At 29.9% G+C, this 15,139-nt stretch overlaps 1 protein-coding gene across 3 annotated transcripts in view; it reads right to left on the bottom strand.

Annotated features, from left to right (window-relative positions):
* Positions 1-15,139, bottom strand: part of LOC122520227 (integumentary mucin C.1-like) — an 89,397-nt gene that overhangs the window by 23,429 nt on the left and 50,829 nt on the right. For all 3 annotated transcript variants that reach the window (XM_043640295.1, XM_043640291.1, XM_043640292.1), the window contains exon 3: positions 2,602-2,815. In XM_043640295.1, the coding sequence (XP_043496230.1) occupies positions 2,602-2,815 (214 nt within the window). The remainder of the gene's footprint in view (positions 1-2,601; positions 2,816-15,139) is intronic.

Below are 15,139 nucleotides of genomic sequence, written 5' to 3'. Positions count from 1 at the left end.
AATTTATATATAATGTGTATATGTATTTATATTTATAACGTTCATCTAACGAAAGTATCATAATTTGTTTTCTCGTTGGAATTTTTACGCAAAAATTATTGGCAATTATTTAAAAAGAAAAATAAATAAATAATACATAGGGTTGTGTTTATCATAAAGTGTATTACATTAGATGGTAATTGTAGTTTCATACTTTTCACTGATAAACTATATTTTTCCTAACCATTCTTCGTGTATTATTAATTTATTCGACAAAGGGACAAAACGAAGGTTCGGTATAAATAATATAAAAACCGAATAAATTTGTTTTTTTTTTTTCTTGGAAAATGAGGTAGCAAATTTTAAAGATGAAAAAAACAATGAAATATTAAAATAAAATCATATTCGTGGAAAAATGCATTAACCATAAGGTGTATTGTATTCAATGTTAATATGATTTTTTAAAACAAAAATAAAAAAAACCCCTACTCTGTGTTTTATTCAAATAAAATTCTTTCGAATTGAAATGTTGATATTTTCAATAAAATGAATAAACAAACAAATAAATAATAATAATAATAATAAGTGGCTTATACAAATTATATAAATCTAAATAAACTGATTTCTTTTTTTCGACGCGATTTAATTCCTTTTTTTTTTTTTAAACGATTTCGGGCAGGGGTGGGGGTTCCTTTAAAAATTAAAACGAAGCATTGAAAATATGAAAGGAATGCATGAACGGGTAGAGGGGACAGGGGTGCATGGGTGGGTTGTTACCGTGGTTGAAGTAGGTTGAAAAAAGGAAATGCAAACATAAGTTGGGATGATCGCGCATGCCTTTCCATAAAGTAGACGAAAAAATCTTCAAAAGGCAGGGTGAAGTACGGACAAAGTTCTTAAAGCCGTTATGCCCAAAGGCTACAGATACTACTACTTGTTGTTCTCAAAAGAAAGAAAAGAAAATAAGAGAAGAGAAGAAAAGAGAACGAGCAAGTGAATGAATGAGTAAGTGAATGTATGTGTGTGTGTGTGTGAATGCTAACATACACGAGAGAAAAAGACGGAAAACTTGTTCTCCTTCTTAGTTAGATGGAAAATTGGACTAAGAAAAAGAAAAGAAAAATGCATTTCACTAAAATGAAGCATGATCTTTATACTTGTAATCTCTTCTAATAATTTTTTTCTTTCATTTTTTTTGTTCTACTATCAAAAAGGAGTTCGTATTTCAACGTGTGCACGATAAAGGATTAAACCTTGAATTTGATAAATAAAAATATTTTTATTACAAATAAGTTTCACGGTGATATATTATCTTCTAACGATGTTCGAATTTAATGCATTTTGCGTTAGAAATAATTGTTAAAATAATAATTAATAATAATGCTACATCATAATGTAGGGAGAGAAATAATATAATTTTAAAAATTTTATACAATTGTCGTTCGTTTGGTGACAATTAATTTATTTTTTATTCGTTTGTGATTTAGAAAAATGAAGACGATTAAAATTCTGATTTTGTTGTTTAATAATTTTTGAAATAGAAAAAGAAAGAGGAAAAAAAGAAAAGACAGAGAGAAAAGGATTAGTCTTTTAACGAAATTGCTTCTCCAGCATGATCTCTCAAAGATTAATCCTTTCTTCTTGAGACAGACTCAATTAAAATGATTTTCTTCCTTTTTTTATTTGTGATCTTTTAACGACCAAAATCAATCCTTTCTCTCTCTCTCTCTCTCTCTCTCTTTAAAAAGTAGAATATTACGACTTAATTGTTAGAGAATGTTTAACAGGAAAGATTAGAAAAGATTCGTCCGAGATTGAAATTCAACGTAATCGACTTGATAATTACGACGAGTAGATACTCGGAAAGTTAATTGCACCAAAACAGGAGATTAAAACACTTGACGAACTATTAGAGGTACATATGTAATTATCTACCATTTCCGGTCGACGATGTTACCGTCTCATTTAAAAACACACAAAGAATGCGAACAATTTTTTTCCTTTTTTTACCTTTTTTACCTATTTTTTTTTGTACTAATTAATTTCCTCGAAAATTTACGGAGATAAAACCGAGAAAAGTTCTAATTTAAATTATAACAATTTTATTTAAGCTTTTTTTTGCCAATTATTTTTCGATTTTCATCCTAATTAATAAGACGAATTATGTAAAAGGAAAGATTGATTCAATTAATATTGCCATGAATTTGCAAAAAATAAAAATATAAAGAGAAAGGGATAAGAGGACGACGATGAGAAATTAAAAACGAAAATTTAATTTTTAATCCCGTTTTTGAAACTCGGTTCTTTTTTTTTTCGGTGGTGGTTTATAGAAAGAAAAAAAAGCAGATTACGTAATGTGAAAATTGTAGCGATAAAAATCAAGAAAGTTAATTGTTAATTAAAATTAAAAAAAAATTATAACGGACTAAGTAATGAAACTTTCTTGTTTTAATGTAATAAAATAAAAATGAAAATAAAAGAAAAAGTTCGCGATTTAACTTGTAACTATTGTTAAATAATATCATATAACGTCCCCTCTCTAAAAATGATTTGAATCAAATGAATTTATCAATGATAATTTATTAATAATTACGAATGTGATTATATAACGATTATGCTTACCGACAACCTCGAGAAATAAAAATATACTCGTAGGTGGATGAGTTGAGACCTGACATTGGTAAAGTCCTGCATCCCTACCCTGTACGTATTTTATTTGTAGGGTCCAATCTTCGCTGTGATGAAAATGTATCGCTTGAAATCGTTCATCGTTGGCGTACGTTATCATGCCAACCGTCAATAATTCCTGAACGGTCTTACATTTGATCCATGACACCTGGAACAAGAAAAAAAGAAGGGAAAATAAAAAAGAAAAAAGAAGAAGCCTCGTTAGTATGGTAAACCGCAGACTCGATCAACTATCAGAAATCGATTCTTTCTAACAGTATTATACCTTGTGTATGTATACGTGTATACACCCACTTTGCGTGAATGCGTGTTATACTGCAATGTTTCTAAAAATAACGTGTGTGTGTATGTGTATTTATATAAAAAGTACGATTCTGGTGACACAGGTCAAATTTAGCTGTTCCTTTCGAATTCAACAATATTCCCAAACAATTTTCTCTCTTTCCAATTTTTTTCTTCTTCTTCTTCTTCTACCGCCAAATAAACTTTCACGATTTCCTACGTAATATCGTAATATCAATTCTCTCGGTGAGAAATCCCGTTTGTTTCTTATTTAACAACATCCTAACGTGGGGGAATATTTAGTATACGATGTTTTAGATGCCAGTCGAGATCGCATATTATACTTTAACTGCAAAAACCGATTTTGGCATGATCCTTCCTATTTTATCTCCCTCTCTCTCCCCTTCTCTTTCTCTCTCTCTCTCTCTCTCTCTATCTCTCTCTCTCACTCATCTGTTTTTCTCTCCCACTATAGTATACTGCGAGCAGACATCGATTACGTAGGACAGTATGTACGTGCGCTTGCGTAAGTACATTGCATGTTGGCCAGTATTCACTGACACGTTCTTGATATACTGGAATTTAATAAAGACAAAGTAGATTACTGAGAGAGAGAGAGAGAAAGAGAGTGACAAAAAACACCGAGTACATTTTCATTTAACCTTTGAAACTCAAACTAAAATTGATCAGAGATTCTCTTTGATTTGTTATGTCCCCTCTTCCACCCTTCCAACGTACACACGTTAATGGTATTTTGAATGATCATTCGAGTAAAGATCTTCCCCTTCCCCTTCCCCCTCCTCCTTACCATTCCACTCTCAATGATGTATCATAGGTTAGTATAATACCGAAAGTTTATTAGTCATTCTTCCCAAATGTACATATTAGACATTGATTTACTTCCTATTATGTATTCTAAGCAGCTTTGATATTACAAACAGTTAGGTTACGCACACATGTGCTCTTGATCGTTACTGAAGTGAATTGTTTATGATTACAAGCACGGGTACTTGCTTTCTGGATGTTAACTAGAGTAAACAACTAACTAAACACCTGTCGATAACATATAATTATTATTGAAATTGATCGTTTAACAAGCATGCTTTAAATTGACATTCAAAGGGAAAGTTCTTTTAGTTCTCGCTTTAATTAACCTTTTAAACTTACAAAGTACTAATTATTTTCGTTTAATTGACTCTCTTTCTCTCTCTCTCTCTCTCTCTCTCATGGAGTTTGGTTTAATTTCTGATAGAATTTTTGAATAATTTTAGAATTTAAAAATCGTTCGACTTTTATTTCTATCCCCGTGAAATACAATTTTTATTTATTTGTTACATTTTGTTTCTGTTTGTTTGTTTGTTTCTTTTTTGTTTTCATTCACTCGTCAAGGGATTTGTAATAAAGCAAAGCTTTATTACAAATAATAAATTAATTTTTAATAAATTGGATCGAAAAAGAAAAGAATCGTTTCAATTCGATTGAATTTATAACACGTAGAAATCTCTTTGTTAAAAAGTATTAATAATAATAATAATAAAAGATTTGTTTGCGTCAATAATTAAATTTTTTCAAACCAACCCCTCTGTATACGAATAATTATCAAGGTCAACCGATTGGTGTATCAATCTTTTTACCCCCTCTTATTTACGAATTACAAACCGACTGTTGCAAAATTGTTTGACATTTTTTTTTTGTTAAATAACGTTTTCCATTAAAATGTAATATTATATCCAAGAATAGGTGTAACTTTGAAGTCATCAAAATGTATGCCCGGTTAGCGCGTAATTACTTTGGTATTTAAAAATAGCCTGAATTTCACGTCGAACTTTAATCTCGTAGCTTTTTTTTTTCCTTTTTTCTTTCAATTTCTTCTTTTTTTTGTCTCGTTTCACCGTCCTCGTTCTCTTTTTCCGCCCCTTCTGTCCTTTTTATTCTTTTTTCTTTTATTCCCTTCCTTCTTCTTTCTTTTGTTTCACACCCCCTGTGCCCCTTTTCTTTTTTCTTTTTGATTCAACGCGTATTTCTAAAAGAAGAATACGTTTTTATCGTCTCCTTTTTCTTCTTTCTTCTTTCTTTTTTTTTTTTGTTAATTTAAAATAAAATCCTTTAAAAGATATTCCTTTCTATTATCTGCAAGGATTAAACCAAGGGTTGGGGTGGGATGTAGAAAGGGGTGGAGGTGAAGGAGGAGAAGGAGGAGGAGGAGGAGGTGGTGGTGGTGGTGGTGGTTAATTTATACTCGTAGATTTAATGTTACGCGTTTAAAGTAAATTATAAAAATAATGATCTATTGTAATAGTTTAATGTAGAGGAGAGTAAGCGAATTATAATTTTAAGATAATCAAAGAAGAAGCAATATATATGTTTGAGAAGGTGGACCCTTTTGGAAAGCCCTTACTTGGTCGTCTGGTCGAAGTTTGATAACGGTAAATGACTATTATTCCTGGATAATGGTAACATTGTCGCGAATATTGCCATAACCGGAAGCGTAGCAATGCTTTATGATACCATTGATACTATTATCTTTGACTGTACGATAAGGATTATTTACTAGTTGTTTGATCTGGCACAGATTACACGGATAAATATTTATATTACGTTATACATGTCGTTGTATGTTTATTGTAAAATTAAATTTATTTTACTCTCTCTCTCTCTCTCTCTCTCTCTCTTTCTATATTGGAGTTAATTGTCCATGTTACTTTCAATGTTACATGTCAATAAATTAATATTATTTTTTATTCTAATTTTCTTCTTCTCCAATATGCAGTACATATTATATATATATATAATATTTTATTATTATTCTTTTGTAAGAAATATAAGAAAAATTATTGATATTGATTGTATAGCGAATAAATGTATTATCTTTAATTATTCATTCGCGTGTTCATTTTTATTTAAAAGTTAATACTTCTTTTTTCTTCTTTAGATTTCAATTTCATAAGAAAAAAGATTTACGATTGACATTAACATTTTACTAGACTATAAAAGAAAAAAAGCCTGAGTCTCGTAATAAATAAATAAATCCAAAAAATTCAATTTCCATCCAAAAACTTATCGAATTAATTCTAGATATTACGAACTTGAAATAAATTTCAAAGAAAAAGAAAAAAAAAAGTAAGAAAAAAGAAAAAGCGGTCCGAATTTTACATTCGATTTGAGTAGAACCAAGTCGCACATAAATAACACGAAAATTCAATTTGACGAAACTTGTCGAATTAATTCTATTACGAACTTCAAGTAAAATTTAATGTAAAAGAAAGAAAAAAGAAAAAAAAAAAGGAAAGAAGCGTGATTTTACATTCGATTTGATTATAAAACCTCAAGTCTCATAAATAACATGGGTAACAAATTTTAATTAGAAGGAAACTCTTGAAGGTAATATTTCACATAAGATTTAGAGTGATTTTCTTTTCTTTTTTTATATTCTTATGGTTGATATCGTGAACACGTCAGAAACGAATGAACAAATGAACGAACGAACGAACTAACGAACGAATAGGTTTCTTCTAGATTTACTATATCATAAAATGAAAAAAGTAAACGACAGATTTATCCCACGATCATGGAAGGTTTGTGATAGGTATACAAGAACGAGGGAGGGAGGGAGGAAGTGAGGGAGAGATTTCGTTATCAGTTCGTAATACTCTGTCCTTTTCCAAAGCATCACGCTCAATTTCGAGAGGACGAAATTCTGTTGCAATCAAACCGTGTGCCAGGATCAATCGATAGATGCCTCAGCTGATGGTGTTTCTTGTCAGTTTTCCCATTCGTGAAGGGATCAAACCAGCGAATCTTCGATAGTGTTACGAAAGCGTTATTGACGTTTACCGATTACGAACATTTTACCGAGGTACTATGTTAGTCATCGATCGTTTTCGACAGTTTCCTAGATATTTATCATTGTTAACTGTTCAAATTGAAACTAGATATATATAGAATTCTAACACCAATTTTTTATTAATAGATGTTATTAAATAATTTTTCTTGTTTTTTTTTTATCGTAATCTTATTATCGATATTATGTTATTATTAAATTATATTGTTTTAATATATATACGATTATATAATATTAAATCGATAAAATATATAACACAATTTTCTTCCTTACTAGATGTTATTAAATAATTCTTCTCTTTTGTTTTTTTAATTAGTTTAATCGCGTATTGTCTTCGCGTATGGTAATCTTATTATCGATATTACAATCTTATTATTATATTATATTGTTTCAATAAAAGTTTATATTGTGTTGAATTAGGAATAAGTACTTTTTAAATCAATTTAATTTTATTAATTGCGAGATATAAAAGATCTTTGTGTGCTCGGTTAACGTATAGTTTCTTAACAAACGATTTTCTAACAAAACAATCCTATCGATTAAAAAAAAAAAAAACAGAAATTTGATTTTCAATCTGTTCGAATAAATCGAACTTAAAGTATACACACGCGTACACATACATATATATATTCGTACTTTAACGAAATACTACACACATTTTTACGTACCCACATTTTGTACATGTCTATCAAATAGTAGGGAGTATTCGATGCTCGTCGATCATTGTTAACGTTCAATGATATTCGAGTATTGTCGATGTGAAGTGATTATTAACGCCTACGTTCTCTACAATCAAAATGATCGATATCTGTTCACTCATGTACACACTCACACACACACAAACACACACACACGAATATATGTATATGAATATGTATATATATATGACTATATATATTTTATATTGGAATATATATATATTTTGAGTATATGTATACTAAGTGCGCATGCAAGTGTACTCGACAGCATCAGAGTTGCCTGCTAACGATAATCCATGTAACACAATTATTTCTACAGTCAAGGATGTACGATTGACTTCAACGAGCACACTAAATCGTTAACAATGATGTAACGAGTCACCGTGGTTCGAAACGAGTTTGGCGAGCAATCAAACACTTGTCTATATTACCTTAACGATACATATAACTATTATCATATTATGTCATGATATATATTTCTTTTTATCATTGGAGAAAGAACGGTGGTACTTTTCTTTTATACATTTCACTCATCGTCGAATAATACTATCTACGATAATTCTTTCTTTTCTTTTATTTTTAACTTAAATTTTGTTTACATTATATTTGATCAGTAATTTATGCGTTAGATTATTACGTTAAATATATTTATTTTGGGAATATCAATTTGAAAGTATTCGTTATGATATTGTGGATGGTTAAATTAGTTTTTATGAAATCATTTCTCTTCTATGGATATCATTTTTTAAATGTTATGTAATTTGTAATATGTAATTTTCGTGTTATTATTTATTATGGAATTTAATTATTGTTTCTTTATCGAATGATGATATAAATTGTTAAGGAATGAGGGGGAAAGAGTAGAGCAAATACCAAAAATGAGAGAGAAAAAATATAAGTAAGGTAATGATAAGACATTGTAGAAAATTTTGTAAGTTGTGCAATAAAAACCTGATTATATATATATATATATTTTTTTTTCTTTACCCTTCGTAATTGTCTATTTCTCTTTGCAATACATTTTATTTGTTTAAGCAAAATTTATATATAATATAATATTTTAAATTTATCATACGACAGAGGAAATAATTTTCTTCCAATGAATTAATTTTATCCTTCACAAAAATAATATAAGGCGAAATTTAAAATAAAAAAAAAAAACAAAAAAGAGAGAAAAGAAAAGAAATGGAATAATTTATGGATTGTCAGTATTGACGAAATGCAAATCATGAACTAAATTTATCCGTAAGAGAATAGCTGCTTTTCTTCAAAACTCTTTCAAATTTAATTGAAATGGAAAGACAATAGGACGCTTTTGATTTCGTTACGTGACACTCTTTCATTCGCGTGAAAATATCGATTAATAATTTACTTATACATATTACATCGAAATAGAAAAAGAAACGAACTGTGTAATTTGGCCAATTGAAAAATTGATTGCTTTTCAAATTTCTACTACGCTATTGAAAAATGATAGGGATAATATAAACGTATAACAAACGTTATACGTTTGTTTATTACTTTTTCGTTTTTTATATATATATATCTATCATTCTTTTCGTTTTCATTCCTATGCATTTGATTTTTGACAAATAATAATATACATTTCATGGTTTATTTTTAACTATTGCAAAAAAAAGAAAAGGAATTTAAAAAAAATGTATCTACAAATAAAAATCATTATTTTGTTATAAAACACAATCGTGATCATTTACAAGTAACCGTGCTTGGTAATTATGATAATTTATTAAATACTAATTAATGCGAAATAATATTAAATAAAATTCAACTTCACATAATAACGAACTCGAATTTTTTTTAAATATATTTTTGTGAAAATTTTAATTAGATATCATTTTTAATATATGAACATGGAAAATGAAATAAACGAAAAAATGCAAGATAGTAGAAAATATAATGCACAATGCTAAGTTGAAACTTGGCAAGAAGCGCTATCAAGCATACTAATCCGTAGATTGTGCCACGTTGGACGATAATATGTCCTGAAGCCAGAATTGACCACGAAGCCGGATATGGGATGGGACGGGGATTGGTGTGTCTTCACCGATAAGATCACGTTTAAGTAATTTCATATTATGCTTCTTAACCTTTTTTTTTTCTTTTTCTCTATCTTTCTAGGTGCTTCAGATAATATCTATTTCAATCTTAGAAATTTCATTAGGATTATCGATTATTTTGTATTATATTTTTTTACGAGAGTACGTGTTTGTAAAAAAAAAAACAAAAGAGAAGAAGAAGAAGAAGGTTTAGGTTCTAACATTAGATTTAAAATTGTATTTGTATTACGAGCTAACGTACTAACAATCAAAATTGCGTGAACATAAGAAAAAGAAGAAGAAGAAGAAGAAAAATTAATGGATTATGAAAAATAAAGTGAATTTTAGAATCTTCATATGAAGATCATTCATTAAGAAATTATTTGTCTTACGAGCTAACGCATTTGCACAATCAAAATTGTATTAAAATAATAATAATAATAAGAAGAAGAAGAAGAAAAAGAAGAAAAAGAAGAAGAAGATGATAGAATTTAGGTCTTATAACTTACAGATAAATTTTCAAATCTTCGTTAAGATCATCGATTAAGAAATTATTTGTCGACCACGAGTTAACGTACTAACAATCAAAATAGCGTGAAGGTAATAAGAAGAAGAATAAGAAGAATAATATTAAGAAGAAAAGGAAGAAGGTATAGGTTGTGGAAATTAGGTAAGTAAGTAGAATGAGTGGGTGGATGGTTGGTAGATAGGTTGGTCGTTTTGCTTGGTCGATCGTTAATTACCCATCAGTCATTAGTGTTAATTACTCCAAGTTCCCTTTATTAGATTTCCAACATTCTCCGAGATAGAGAGAGTGTAAGAAAGTCCTATCGGTCCGAGTAATCGTTCGATTCCATTACGAAATGACTCGTGAGAGCACAAAAGAAAGAGAGAGAGAGAGAGAGAGAGAAATCTTCAAAGATAGTAACAAAGATAAGAGGAAAAGAAAATAATAAGTTTTCTAAAGTAACGACGAAGATCGGATGAAAATGTTGAAATTCTTTTTTCTTTTCCGTGTCTCCTTCTCTCTCTCTCTCTCTCTCTCTCTCTTTCTCTCTCGTGGAAAGAAGAAGAAAATTTTCTGACGTTTTTCTTCGAGATCGTTTTCCAGATAATGGATATCCCATTTGTTGAAAAATAATATGTAACTTTAAGTAGATCATTTAATTAAGATTTCTTTTTTTCTTTCCTTTTCCTTTCCCTTCTTCTTCTTCTTCTTATCTTGCTATTTAAAAAGAGTTTGCAAAAAGATTTGATAATGAGTCAAACGTTCGCAAAGCAATTCGTTCTTCTGTTTTCTCAATCGTTATCTATCCTTTTATGGTGTTAAATCGAGGAAAGATATATGGAAATTTTATCATCTCGTTTTTCGGGATCGTTCGTCTCAGCAAGCAAGCAGGATGGCAGGAAGGAAAGCAAGTAGGAAAGCAGTGAAATGCAATCACGAAGAAAGAAAACGAAAGAGAGAGAGAGAGAGAGAGAGAGATAAGAAACGTAGGGAAAAGGTTGGATGACAAATGTAATTTTTCTCAAGACAAGGAATAGTAGTTGAACTTGTGGAGTGTAGCAAAGAAATGACAATATTTTCCATGTTCAACTAAGGTATACAACCTTTTCATTGCATTCACGTGCTTGGGATAAGAGATAGAGATAGACATAGAAATAGAGAGAAAGAGAGAGAAGAGAGAGAGAGAGAGAGAGATCAAAAATGAAAAGGTACTAAAAAAAAGAAAAGACAAAGATAGGACAATATAAAGAAGAGAAATATTTTTGTTCACGATTTCTGACAGCTGAAAATATTAAAAACCATCAAGTAAAATATTGCACATCATATCGTAGAATGATATGCATATCAAGAAATGCTTGCTCGAATCGTTTTCTTGTTTGGTGATAAATAATATAAATGTATGCAGAGTGAGAAATTTTTTTCCCGACGGAAATGAAAATGTTTCCTACTTATTTAATTGTTTTCTTTTTTTTCTAGTAATTTGTATGTAAACAAGAAATAAAATCACTTTTGAATGAAACTTTTCGAGATATGTTCTTTTTTTTCTTCAAAATATTGCGAAGGAAAAGATCGTGCGAAATTATTAAAACGAACGAATACGCGTACGAATAGAAATTATCTAATCGTTTGTGATTAGGATAAAACACGTAGTACGTGTATGCCGAACGAGTATCTTTCTTTACCAACGATTTTTTTTTTTATTGACTCATCCATAGGGACTTTTTTTCTAGCACAACCCATATAGAAAGAAAAATCACGATGAAACCTTCGGGATGTTGTCGAGATACCGAGTTATATCCAATTGAATGCAAGTTACGAGATAAAGTTTCCCGTAATGTTCATCTTTCCTTTTTCTTTTCCATGACTTTTTACATCTGGAACTGTAAACCTTTTCTTTCACCCCCTATCCTTCCCCTTTCCCCACTCTCTTCCCCAACTTCCTCCTTCTACTTTTCTATATGTAAAATTGTATCTATGGTTGGAATAAAGAGTTTGCGAGTGAACTTCTGGTGTGATTGTATTGCTTGCGATTTGAATTGAAACTCGTTTAATATAATGGAATTTAAACAATGCTGGAATATAAGTAGATCACGAGGAAAAAGGAGACAATGTTATCTTTTTTATTTTTTTTTTTTCTTAAATACTACGATTTTATTCCAATTTCGTTAATATTTCAAATTTGATTTATATTGCAATAATCCCTAAAATAATGAATTTTGAAAAATTATTATAATTTACATTAAAACGAGGAAAATAATATTTTAATTTGTAGAAAATTTTCAAGTATATACCGTAGTAACGCTGTTGTATTTAAAAAAAAAAAAATATTAAGTTACTCTAAATTATCAGAGATTTCTCTAAAAATGTTATATATTAAATATTTAAATTGGTGGTGCACCCATCACAATAATATATTAAAAACTAGCAATAATCGTAGATATTAAAATATAATAATAATATACGTTGATTTAAATTATTGAAATTTTCAATAAAATTTAATATCCCAAACATTTATCCTCTTAACATCAAAGTAAATAAACTCAAAATAACATCATATAAAATTAACGTATAAATTTTTATTACACTTTCCTTCTTGTAATATTACCAACACATAATATTATTACGCACATTAGTATAATATTATACTTCTGTCAAAGTTTCGAATCTCGTCAAAGTTATAGGAGGAACCTCGAAGATACGTAGATAACTACTATGTACGTAGTTATATACGTTTAACCGATACAAGTTGGCTACGATACGTCGTCGTTGTCCCTAATCGTCCGGATAATGGAATCTCTCCTATAGAATTCCGTTTCTCCTTCCGAAATGGCACTACGCGTTAATGCACTCGATAACCAGTTCCAAGAACCGAACTACATTGCGTTTATTATTATACTCTGCTTTACTGGACTACGAAAAGTAATCCAAGATCTTCGAATACTTTTTACTCAAGAAAATTCTAATCTGTGTATTTGATTAAACGTCTATATATATGTATTTATTGCTATGTAATGGTATCATATTTTCAACACCAACAAAATCCTAATGTGTATGTGTATACGTTTATTGGTATGTATAATAGTGTATACAGAAAAATAAATTCTAATACTTGTGTGTATATGTGTGTGTTGGTACGTATAAAAGAAAAAAATTCCTATACGTGTGTATGCGGTTATTGACGTATAGTTATTGGTCTGTTTAATAGAAGAAATTTTAATTTGTATGTGTGGTTATTGTTAGGTAGGAGTTTATTGGGATTTGTTGGAGTGTATTTGAGTGTATTGAGGGTGTGTGTTCCAGAATGGACTTTGTTTCTTCCTTTCTTTCATTCTTTCATTCCTTTTTCACCTCTTTTACCTCTTTTCTACTTCCCTTATTTGCTCTTTCTCAGCCGATCGATTGTTTCGAGAATATTAAAAAGTTTCTTTTTAATATTCCTTTTGCAAACCACTACGCGTTTACATCTTATACTTGGAATCTAGTTGTTGTACTTTTTAAATATGTGTGGGTATATTTGTGGATTTGTAATTACGTATGTTATACTTATATATATATATATATATGTGTGTGTGTGTGTGTGTGTGTGTGTGTTTAAGTACTTGGCACGAAGAAACACGTGGAATCCTTTATTCACTGCTTTTACTGGGACACAACAAAAAGCAAGGATCGAATACACGTATCCCTTGGGTGTTTTGTGGTCGAAGCTTTTTAAACGACTAAAATAAACGATTTATCGAAGAAGAATGAAGAGAGAGAGCGAGAGTACTATCTTTTTTCTATTTCTTTTATCTCTCTTTTCGTTTTTCCTTTGGTTTCTCTTCCCTCTTTGATTTTCTTTACTAAACTTCTATGTACCTATTCGCACACAAACAAAACGTCTTCCTTTTTATATTACATTGCTTTACTTTAATCGATCGAACATCTAACTTGATTAATGATAGTAAGACATTCTACGATATTATCGAGAAAATAAAACAAAAATTTTAATCTTAATCCTATGATGATAATAATAATATTAATAATAATAATAATAGGATATTAAAAACTTTTCAGTTTTATTTTATATCCTCTTAATATACTTATTACAAACAATCAAACTTATCAGCTAACAAACCTAAAATTGTATTCTTGTTAAATAAACAATAAAATATTCTTTTTCGCTTGAGAAGAAATTAATTATTTAAAAAAAATAAAAGAATCGTAATATTTCACTTTAATCTTTTATCATTTTCATTCGCAGTTAGTAGGTTAATTTTTTTCTTATCATTTTTATACACTCTCTTTTTTTTTCTTTTTTGCATAAAAATTCGAAGCATCTCGTTGTTAAATGTTCCCAAATTGATTATTAAAAAGAAAAAAAAAAGGATTTCTTTTCTCGTTGCCGAATCGAAATTGAAACGAGATTGAAATAAATTTAACAAAACGTTTAGTAAATGTAGAAATATTCAAGAATGTGTTTAATCTCTTTCGCGTTACATGTAAATGTATATATCTATTCACGTACTGTATATATATACCAATTGGAATCTATTCGACAAAGGGAAGACAATATTTAATTAACGAACGTTCCTTTTGATTCTTCTGATCCTTTGCTCCACTCTCGCTGATTTCCCTGGTGATGAGAGTTACTGCATCCTTACTTTGATGAGAAAAATTAGACGAATGGTTAGTGTACGATCGGAATCAATCGTAATCAAAAATCGATATTCATAATACGCGCCCTAGCCGATAGGGAGTTACCAGACACTAGCGTCCATACCCCCACCACTCGGACCTCGAGTGCGTGGACCCTGCAGAACAGGGCCAATTACCAAAGACACTCGGTCTATTCTTTCGCTGGACGCTTACGAGGATACTTGGAGACAACGAGCGAGAGCACTATTGGAAGGACAAAGAATCCACATAAAAAGACGATCACACCTTAGAGAATAAGGATAACGTACTGCGGAAGCGGGAATCAAGGAAAACGTACCGCGGAAGCGGGAACCAAGGGTAACGAAACACTGATTCGAGAACGAATCGGTGAGAAACATTATTTCTTATTTAACTGTAAAGAAGGACAGAGGTGATCACCAGGTGAGAGGTC

The sequence above is a fragment of the Polistes fuscatus genome, unplaced genomic scaffold, assembly GCF_010416935.1.
Source record: "Polistes fuscatus isolate 324 unplaced genomic scaffold, CU_Pfus_HIC Scaffold3, whole genome shotgun sequence".
Taxonomy (NCBI): domain Eukaryota; kingdom Metazoa; phylum Arthropoda; class Insecta; order Hymenoptera; family Vespidae; genus Polistes; species Polistes fuscatus.
This window is presented reverse-complemented; position numbering and strand designations above follow the sequence as displayed.